General features: G+C 44.0%; 1 protein-coding gene across 1 annotated transcript; it reads left to right on the top strand.

Annotated features, from left to right (window-relative positions):
• Positions 1-5,660: 5,660 nt before the first annotated feature.
• On the top strand, positions 5,661-9,654 carry LOC124661374. The gene is made up of 7 exons (XM_047199235.1): positions 5,661-6,099; positions 6,512-6,603; positions 6,679-7,379; positions 8,394-8,464; positions 8,760-8,849; positions 8,942-9,121; positions 9,302-9,654. The coding sequence occupies exons 1-7, from the start codon at positions 5,668-5,670 to the stop codon at positions 9,362-9,364; spliced, it is 1,629 nt and encodes a 542-aa protein (XP_047055191.1). The 5' UTR covers positions 5,661-5,667; the 3' UTR covers positions 9,365-9,654.
• The last annotated feature ends 1,857 nt before the right edge of the window (positions 9,655-11,511 follow it).

Below are 11,511 nucleotides of genomic sequence, written 5' to 3' on the forward strand. Positions count from 1 at the left end.
GTGCAAAGCATGCACTTCACGCAAGAAAATTTCTGCCTACTTAAGCAACCAACAAAAAGTGAAACAGTGAAAAGTCTATGTAAACATAGAAGGTCATGCATTAGAATAAGACCTGACAGTTATTGGTGAACTAAGCTGTGCCTAAATTGAAACTACAACATTTTTCCAAGCAAACTAAAATAAAATATATGCAATCAAACTAAATAGATGCCATGAACTATGGTTTTACCCTATGGACTGAGATCAGTTCAACACCCATCTTAAAACATGTACAGAACATGCATTGAGATAGACACAATGAAAAAAATCAGGTGACCCAAGTACAAATCAAGAAGTTTGGTACGTTTGCTTACCCGGAAAATAATCCAAATCACAAACGTGCACTACAATACATGAACAAATTTCATGAATTGTCGTCAGCAAGAACTAATAACGTGAACACTGGGTTAGAACAAAGGGGAAACGAAAAGGATTTTGAGGAGAGGCAGACAGATTCAGAGAAGCGAGATAAATTTGGATAAAAAGATCTTACTTTGCTGATATAACTCTGTCTGAAACCATTCAAAAAAAATATCTCCGAAGACGCCTCCAGTAGGGCTCCACCGGAAGGAGCGAGATAATGTCTTGTGACAGAAAGCCTAATTTTTTTGCAGCCCCGCATAGAAGACATGTGTGAAGAAGCACAGTGAGCGGCCGTGGTGCCAAAGCCGCTAAAAGAAATTAATTATTTTTTCTTTTTAAGACAAGGAACCGATATACTTAGGAAAGCCAATAAAAGGCCCAAGGGGGCTAATCTTTATCAAGCAGCCCAACCGGTATTGATAATTTATGCCGAGTTTCAAATTTTGGTTTGTCTGCATCGTCACGCTCTGCTCTTCTTTTCTTTTTGCCGTGCCTATGGATGAATGAAATCCAAGAAGGCTAAGTCGCAAGAAGAACTGGACAAGAAGCCAGCTAAAGAGCAGAGAGTAAGAAGATCCACTAAACACAATGTGATGAGCTTCTACCGTTGATTTCGATTCGGAGCGAGAATATGACAAGAGAACAATCGAAGCTAAGCTCGGGGAGAGACTAAATGCAGCTGGTGATGGCGGATGTGGGCAGACCCAGTGTTAAGCGATGCACCTTGGGGGAGTTGTAATTATCCCGGGATAAGATGAAGGCGACGGGCAGACGACCACATCGGGAGCTGTACTAAATGTTCTTTAACTAAGCTATCCAAAGACACTTGCTAATAAATAATAAGAGAAGTTCTTTTTCCGTAAGGAAACAACTTAAGCATCTCCAAGCGGATGATTATGTAGTACTTAGCACTACCGAGGATAGAAGTCCTGGAATACACGTTCTAGTCTTCTACATACTTGCGTATCTATAAACCACTTGTTTGTTGAATCAATAGAAGTATATGTTCGGATAAAGGGAAATAAATTTAGTAACCGTCTGATCTTTACACATTTATAAAAGCCAGACCGATACCGTAAGAGGGAGCCCAAACGCATGAATTATTTTTGATTGTAATATGAGAAGAAAATGGAAAATAGTAGTAAAGAACATGCATAACTAAGGGAGAATGTCCAGATCAAAGAACAAACCAAAACGAAAAAGATTCAATTCTAGACCACTATCTATTGCATCTAGTTTTAACCCAAGTTAATTCAAACCAGCGGTAGGAAAGAAAATCGACACTTGCAATGCAAGTAGGAGAAAAATACTGTATCTGTTAATTTATCCGAAACACATGGATTCAATAAAAGTAGGAGAAAGAGCATGCTAGTAAGATGAAATCCTTCGTGTTTTCTCTAAAAAGTGATGCGAATTCCACAACAGAGCAACCAGTTTTGATACTAAAAAATTCGTATGATGTTGTTCAGATAATTGGCTCTCGGCAGTCCAATTGTGGAAAAGCATTGTCGTAATATTAAGCAACAAAGATCGAATCACAGATATGCTTAGGAAAAATATCAAGGATATTATTGATCGAGTTGTTTCTAATTAGGCAAAACAAAACGCTTAACCGCGAGAAATGGGAAGAGCTTACTACCTGGCATGCCAACATGGAGCATAGTCCAAGCCTCCAAGGCAGCAACACCACCAACAACTCCTACTGGATTGTACAAGTATATAAAAATAAGGTGCTACCAACACAAGATACAATGTAAGCAAGGCAGCAGAAGTAAAACTTGTAGGCATGGTTAGTAGTTGAAAGATCGTCAAGTGATAGCAGAAAAGAACATAATTCTAAATGTGACCGTGTGGTATGTTTCCAAGAGAATTAGCAACAGGAGCATAGAGACATGCTCATAATTAGTAACTTCACACAAAGCTTTTGAGCTGACTTACCTTGACCTACCTTTGTTCCTTATATTTTGTACATCGGAATAAACTTGACTACAAGGATTCCAACCAAATCAACACAAGACCAAACATTTCCAGTGTCCAATGGCGCAATATAAAATATGAAGCATTTGACACTTCTGTATGAAAAATAGTGCCACGGCAGATTTAAGTATATCTAAAACCTGAACCTGAGTGTAATGGACCTAAATCGGTAAAATAAAACACTGCAAGTAGTCAACTATAGATTGGCCGAAAGATAAATTTCACAAAGAAAAACATCAGCAACCTGGAGAACCTTTGTCACGGCTCTTTACAATTCTATTAGTACCTTCATTATTCTTCTGACACGGCCTGGTTCATGTCGATGGCAAGGTCGTCTTCGTGCCGTGGGTCGAGACCGTATAGCTGTAATGAGCCCATATAGCTTCTTGAGAACGTAAATGGACCTTTTATCGAAAAAAAGCTATAAATGGACCTATTTCTTGTACCCAGTTATATGTACACTCTGTATGAAAGAACATAAACTTACCGAATGAATATATCACATTTTGAGGACTCTAATTCTGGTAACACGTAGACCTTCTCGGTAACTGATCAAACCTGAATGATTCTCCTGGCTCAATCTGGACACCTAGATAGCAATCTGGAGAATTCAAGCGACAAAATAGCACAACTTCAGCATCGTTTCAAAAGGGTAATGAAGAGTCAATCTGATTCTGAATATGTTACAAGCTCAAGTGATCCTATATCTATCTTTTGGCAATGTGGCTGGTTTCTCAACAGCTAAAATAACATATCTGCAGCATAGTTTCAAAAGGGTTATTAAGAGTCAATCTGTTTCTGGAAATGTTACAAGCACGTGCGACCCTATATCTAGTGGCTAGTTTGTCAATGCGATATTCATTTCGTACCAAGTAGAACATAACATTTATCTAAAGGCCATTTTTGCAATGAGTTTTTCCTTTCGTACCAAGTTAAGAATAGAACATTCCCACTATCTAGTTTTTCCAGAAGAGAGTCAACATGACATTCCAAGTTCTGAATCGTCCCGAGATGCTCATTCCAGGAGATGAGCAGTTCAGGATAAACAACGAGCATTATAATGATCAAATTATCATAAGCAAGCAAAAAAATGAAAAATAAGTTCAAAGCTAGAGAGAACCCAGTCCACTATTCGGTTGAAATTAAGCTTTTGCCCATACGAGACATGCAAACATTCACGTTAAAGCAAGAGAATGCATACAAGATATTCCTGGACCATTGTGCATCAAGCATATGAGCAGAAAATGTATACATTATATGAAATACCAGAAACTTCTTAACTGAATATATCACATTTTGAGAATTCTGAATGAGATTGACCTTCTTTTTATATCTGATCAAACCTGGAGGATATCTCATGAATCTGGACACCTAGATATCAACATGATGATAAGTGCAAAAAGAAAATAAGAGAAGTCTCGTACCTGCATTTCATCAAATATGTGTGCATCAAAATCATCCTTTTGGTCATGGTTGCCATGCTCCTGCAGATCTTCTTCTTGTGACTTTCCTCACTCAGATCCTTGTCCAAAATGCAAGAATCGGCAGAAAGCCAAAGAGAACATCAATCGTCTTGTTACTGTAACACCAATCGCCAGCGACATAAAAATATCTTCTTTTTGCTCGGAGCCTAGGGACGAGAAACCAGAACCGTAAAAGTTGAACCAAACAGATCAAGATCCAAAAGGAAATTTAGGGGAGAAAGAAACAAGGATTCAGATATGGATTGAAGAAAGGGGAGAAAGAAGAGATTGAAAAGGTAGGGCCGCATCAACCTAGACTTACATCAACACGCGGTCAGAGCCACGCCGGCGACCAGATGCATCGGCCGCCTCTCACACCTCGTGCACGCCATGGGGTGGAAAGGGGAAAGCAAAGCTCCTGGCTGCCTTGCCTCCATCTCCCGTCCCGCAGCAAAAAAAAACATGGCGTGAAGGAGGAGCTCAGTCCATCGTCTTCCCTGCCCTCCTCTTGCTTCCACGAACAAGAAAGATGGATAAGGCTGGAGGAAGAGGGAGAGGAGTAAGGAAATAGGAGGAGAGCAGGGTCGGAGCGAGGGAAGGGCCGGCGGCTCGGGAGAGATGAGGAGCAGGAGAGGAGGAGGGGACGGCGGCGCTAGGGCAGAGCAGGAGGCAGGGTGCGGCGGAGCTCGGGTGGCGGCGGGGCGGGCGAGGGGAGCGAGCAGAGAGGAGGAGGAAAAGGGGCGGCGCGACGGGAGGTCCAGGAGCGACGCGGGAGGACGAGGGTTGCGTGCTCTCTCCCCGACGCCGGGCCGGGCGGGCTTCCCCTGACCCATGGATAAAATGCGGGTCTGCGGGAGGGTCTCACTGCCCTGGACGAAATCGACGACGGAGATCGCGCCACGTCAGCTCGATCTGACGGCCGAAAATTCAAAGCGCTGTGAGACCCCCTATGGGGGGCATCATATACACCTTTAGATTGTGCGGTCTTAGTTTCAGCAACTACGACAACATTGGTGTTTGCAACTCAGGGGCATTGGGGAGATCATGCTAGAGATGGTAGCAATACACGAATCTCCTTCTTTTTGGTGCAACAATATTTCTCATTTCAACAGGAGCAGAAACATCAAAGCCCATCATCATGCCCGTTATGCCCGTTTAGGTTTGAGAATTCAGACTACTTGGATGTCCGTTGCTTAAGTGATGACACAAGACACTGTTCAAGCAGGGATGTTCTCTCTGTATCTAGCGGGTGACTCCATTCACGCTCCTATTTGGAAAATGTTCTTAATAGAATAAAATCTTTCGTGTTAAAAATAAGATCTTAGCCGCAGCTGGTGTCTCTCTTCCAGATTTTTCCACAGCAAACTGCCCACGTCGATGACACTAGAGTAGAGACGGCAATCACGTACGTTTGGGTTGATGTTGACCGCGCATGCTTTTGTCCAATATTTTCATATACAGTACTCCAAACGTGCTTAATTTATACTTGTCCAAAGTACTTAATAATGTTCGAAAGAAGTGTGAGATGGGTAAAAGAGTATCCTAATTAAGCTGCATCCTACTGCTTTTTAACACAGCACTAGCACTAGCAGCAGGAATTACTTTTGTTGCTGAGTCTGCCAATCCAAAGCTCAGCTCAGCTGAAGCTCGCTCGTGCTACAGCTGGATTCTCCATCATCCAGCTCCACCGCATCGCAGGCCGAGGCATCCGATTCCAATTCCAAACCCTTCGCTCAAACAATCCAATCCCTCATCTCCAGCACCGCCCCCTCGAAATTGCTGTATGCGTGATTGATTTGGACTCGAGGTCGAGGCAGCAGCGGCCATGGCGGCGGCGGCGGCGTGCGCGGCGGCGGCGCGGATGTTCGCCTACAACGCGACCCTCTGCGCCTGCGACCCGGGCTACTACCTCTCCTCCACCGCCAACAGCACCGCCTGCGTCTCGCTGCCCACCTCGGGCGGCGGCGGCGCCTTCTCCGACTGGCAGGTGGGCGCCGTCGGGGCCGGCTCCCGCAACCAGACCCTCTACTTCCTCGCCCCCGTCCTCTCCCTCGACGCCGTCCGCCGCCTCACCCAGTCCCAGGCCGTCCTCCTCGTCATCGCCCTCGTCACGCTCCTCTCCTGGCTCGCCTTCTGCGCCGCCGCGAGGCTCGCCGGCCGCCACCATGCCGCCGCGAGCGGCACCCGGAGGAGGTTCTTCCGGGCCCGATTCTGGATCAGCAGGCTCGACTGCATCTTCGACACCCAGCACTGGGCGGTCAGTAATCCATTCATTCCCCTCTCGCATTCGTCATGGCCAAGAAATGCCCTTTTCCATTCTTGTGCGCAGGAACTGAGCTCAAAGTAATTCCGAATTGAATAAATTAGTACTCTTTATTACTGCTACTACTTCGATTGCTTCGCCTATGCGTTTTGGATTGCTTCCACGCGTTTCCTCCTGCTTTTCCTCCTGGCCGGCTGCTTGCTTGCTTCCATGTGGAGAATTGGGATTATCTTTCTTGAAAAACTTTTCCATTCTTTGCCATGTAAAAATTTCCATCTTTGCCCGTTCCTTCGCTTGTAAGTTGTTGTGGATGTACACCTGTTCCAACATATTATTATCATAATCATAATATATCCTTCTGAAGTTCCGAAATAAATAAGCTGCCTTTGTTATTGTCCTAATTTAGGCAGACCAGCAAGTGCTGAAGAAAAGGAAGACAGAGCTGGGTGGAACGTTCTCCGTTGCCGCCATCATACTCTTCATCGGATTAGTCACCGTGTAAGTCCTCTGGTTCAGCAAACTTCAGTACACTCAAAATTCCCCACTCACTTGAGCCGAAATCATCCTCCACAGGCTGCTGTACCAGGCCATCAAGAGGCGCAACATCGAGGTGCACCGCGTCAAGCCGGCCAATGCTCCCGACCTGCTCTCCTTCGTCAACGACATCGAGTTCCACATCACCACGGTCTCGGCCATGTCCTGCGCCCAGCTGGCACCACCTTCGACGATCGCGATGGGGACGCCGGGCTTCATGGACTTCAGGGTGCTGCCCCTCTCGACGCTCCTCACCTACACCTGCCAGAACACCAGCCAGGGGCCATCTATTACACTAAAGTGCAACGGCTGCAGGATGCCGCCGAGAGACCACTACGTGTCCTGGCAGTTTGTCGACCTGCCGAGGCAGCCCGCTGCTGCTGTCGGCTTCCAGTTTAACCTGACAACCAGGCAGACCGGACATGACAAACATGTGAGCTTCGTCAGCGGGACCATAAACTCGGACAACTATGGCGATGAGAAGCTCAAGACGTTCAGAGGCCGAGACTCCAACGTGCTCAAGATCCAGCTGTTTCCACAGATGTACAGCAAGCTTCATGACCTGAAGCTCTTGCAGCCACTGCTTCAGGACTTCACCCAAGGGTCTACCTTTTCGGATGTCAGCAGCTTGAATGCTTCCCTGAACAACCCTACAGATGGAGTCATAAACACTACGCTCTACATAAGTTATCTCTCGGACTATATCGTGGAGATCAGCAATGAAAGCGTCTTAGGCCCTGGTGAGTCTCAGCTGAGCATTTCTGGTTGCAGTTTATTTACTGGACAAGGCTTTTTCCCATGCGCACTATCTCCTACTACCTCGTTACATAATGTATGACATTTTGGCAAACTAATTTTGTTCACCAAAACGTTTTCACTAAGGAACAGAGGTAATACTTACCAATTTCTTATGAATTATGATAGCAATATTATTTCAGATCAAACACCTAAATACCATATGAATAGCCTCAAACATTTTGCTCCATTATAGGTCTTTTAAATCCTAGAGGACCTAAGCTCGTAGTAACCGATTTACTTAGTGGCCTAGTCTTTTTTTTTTTGGTGTGCGCACTATCTCATAGTAAACAATTTGATAGCAACATTACTTCAGATTGAACAACTAAATACCATATCAATAGTCTCAAACATTTTCCTCCATTATAGGTTATCCATATCCTAGAGGACCTGGATTAGTGTGTAGTTAAGGAAATTTGATGTGTATTTAGCTGTTTAATTTGTTTAAATTTAAACATGGCTGGCATAGTTATAGCTTAAAATGGTCAAGCTACTGCAGATATGGATACATAAATCTTTCTGCTTTTAGCATATAGGAAATTCAGTTCCAGCACCCAGTGGGCTTTACTTTGAACAACCATGCTGCTTTGCACATAATGACTGAAAGTAACTTAACCCTCAATTCCTGGCGGCTGGTGCAGTAACATATTCTTCGTTTCTTCTCCAGATATGGAAGTATTTATCCACAACTTCTAGGTTCCATTATTTTGTAAGATGATTTTTTGCATCCTTGCACACCAAAGCAACCAAATGGACCATATGCAATTTTACCGTGTGCCCCTCTTAGCTACATATTGTAGGCCCATTTCTTTCACAAAAAAAAATATGTAGGCCCATTTAACAAAGTTGGGCCAAGAGCCCAATAAACCTGACTGGCAGATATATGGGTTGTGAATCTGAACTTCAGCTAATTTTTGTATTTCGCACTTCTATCATATAATAGTGATTGTTACTTGCAGTTAGCATACTTGCGAGTATTGGTGGCCTTTATGCCTTCAGTGTAGCGATATTCCTATGCCTCATGGCTCAAGTAAGTCATCTCGAAAAATTTACAGGGTTAATGGTGTCTGAATTTTGTCAGTACTTTTTTCATCTGTCGTAAATGAAGCAACAAATAACTTAGACAACGGCTAACACTCTATTATGTATTCCTGATTGGTGTTGCTGTATCTTTGCATCATTGCGATTTTTTTTTCCGTTAATTGATAGTACCATTTGGTAGTATTATGACAGAGATTTTGACTTTGTGGTACTTAAAAGGAATAAGCATGTGACGACATGTAAACTGATTTGGTATGCAACCAATTACCATTTGGACTTTTCAGTGCGAAGCTAGGATAAAGAAACTCCGCAATGAAGATACAAGAATGCTGAAAATTCTGAGCAAACAACGTGCTCAACGGAATTGGGACAAGGTGAAGCATGTCTTGGTCCAACCATGAGCATTATATATCCGCAGTACTGCATCTTTGGTCCATATTCAGCGCATTGACTTTGTTGTTTGCAGGTGAGGAAGTTTGTGATGTATACATGGGGCCCTAGCAACTTGGATCCAAGTGACAAAAGTGGCCAGTGGCCTGAAGGTACAATGATGGATTCTCTCCATGGATCCTTCCACAAGAAAAGAAAACCGACTACACGAGCCACCTCGAATGCTAACTTAACCAGGAGAGTTCCTGGTGACATGGTAAATTAAATGTGCCTTTTCTATCTCCTTGTGATTATGCTTATATATTATCTGGTGTTTTATGTAGTAGAGTATGCATGTATATTTACTAGGTGTAGTTTTGTTCTTCCATTCGATTAGTCAAATCCTGTTTGTACTTTCTTTGAGGTTCCTAAATTCTGTGTGTAATACCATGCGCAGCGTGCAATTGATATCGAAAAAGATGGTGAGATGCAGCATTCAAGCAGTTCAAGACAGCCTTGACGCTGCCAGTAAGGAAGAATCCTTCAGCAAGAAGTTTGCACCGGTTCAGACATGTGGCCGCCATAACCGGAGATTCTTTTGTTATTTGTCGATATGGTTCTATGTCAAAGGTAGGTGTTGTACAGCGGTAGGTAGTTTGTGTTAGTGGGTCAATCTGGTGGACACGATTCTTTGCGTCGAGTATGTGATGAATGGATTATGGATGTGTGTGAGTGGAGGGGCTCCCTTTTCTTTTCAGCAATGCATTCATCCATTCATCCACCTGAACTTGCGAATTGCGATAGCCTGGAATTATGGCCTTTGACTGATAAATTTTTACATGTTCCTTGTATAACTGAAATCATATAGCCTTTAATTGACCGACTAACACAAGTTTCACATTTTATTTGGAAGGAGAGAAAGAGAATCAGCTTTTTTTTAGAGTAATGGGAACTAGCTGGAGCCAAGGAATGGGTTGCGGTAAAAGCAAAAAGGGAAAGAAGAAGGATATGGTTACTGTCGAGCATAGGTTAGCAATCTTCTCGTGAACATTGTATCTAAACTCTACATATATGATATTACATGGGAAAAATCAAAAATTAACTCTACTTTTTTTAGAAAACAAAACAAAATCGAACTGGACAAGGCCGGTGTTCCCGTGATAGTTTGATTATAGTTACTGCTTTTGCACACATGTATGCATACAATTTGCTTCATGCATGTTTGCATGTCCGGTGGTGGGTAATGGATTACAGGCGGTACTTGCATGCATATCGGTCGGAGGAAAATCAGAGTACTATCACTTCCTAATGAACGGCGCACGACGGACGTACCAATCTACGCCACCGGGTTTTGCACACTTGATCATCTTTAGGGCGATTATGCGCGTGTTGCCTGCCAAAACTCACCGGCGAGCACCGACGAGCAACACGAATAGCCGGGAGGCTCCCAGAACTGCTGGTGGGCCCTGGTCTCTCGGGCGACGGCCCGCAAACTCCGACACACGTCCTGGCTAATGCGAGGGCGTGCCACCTGACCTATACCTGGTCAGGAAAGTTGATGAATTGCTTCAATTAGTTTCCTGCATGGCAGATATGTAAACATTAAATCCGAGCCTCGATCGGCTCTCAGGTTACCCTGTGAATCGGCTCAAAGAGCCGATTGACCCATGGTTCGTATTGGATCTACGACCACATAGGGATCCTGCTTTATCAAAACCAAGTTAAATCAATCTACGACAGTCTAGGGCTTTCACCGCATAATCGGAACATCCTACGCGTAGTTGAGCCTGGCAGATACGAAAGATAATAGAAAACTAGCCCTAGAAGAGGCCTAAAAACCAACACAAAGTCGATTCCCGGAACAATCCCTCTAGGATCGGCAAACCATACCTTACGCACTACTGGATCGTTCAACCCGTTTGCAAGGCCTAACCATGCGGATATCAAACTAATCCTTGGGGAACAAGGAACAACCATAACAGATCAGATCTACTAAATAAAGACCAAGCAAGACGCTGCCCTTACACCCAAGATAGGTGCAAAGACAGCTAGATATTTTAGGGGCAGCATAACTAAGCAAGCATATCAGAAAAGTATCGATGTTAGCCCCAAAACATCTATGATAACGGTATTACTCACCATCAACAAGGCTTCAGTACGAGCAACACAAAACAACGAATAAACTGATACTGTCTAGATCGCAAGATGCGATCTAGGCAGCATGACGCTTACCCGGAAGAAACCCTCGAAACAAGGGGTGGCGATGCGCCTAGATTGTGTTTGTTGTGAACGTGATCATCCTCCTTTCTCAATAACCCTAGGTACATATTTATAGTCCGTAGACTTTCTATCTTTGAAATAAACCTAATTGTGTACGAACCAAACTCTATCTCTTAATTCTAAACTAAAACGTGATCTGCATAATGTACAGATATACGGGCAATCTAGCCCAAACTCTCGCACGAGGCCGATCCAGAAACACTTTATGTACATATCCTCTAAGCCCATCTCAATCACGGCCCATCTCTGCTTGGCTAAAATCCGGCGATAACACATGCCCCCCTGGTTTTGGCAATAATAATTCCAAAACCACTCTGTTTTCCTTCATCGGGTTACGCGTTGCAGAGCATAACCGCTTCAGTACCCTTCCATCATGATGCCTTGTCT

Source organism: Lolium rigidum, chromosome 6, assembly GCF_022539505.1.
Source record: "Lolium rigidum isolate FL_2022 chromosome 6, APGP_CSIRO_Lrig_0.1, whole genome shotgun sequence".
Lineage (NCBI taxonomy): Eukaryota > Viridiplantae > Streptophyta > Magnoliopsida > Poales > Poaceae > Lolium > Lolium rigidum.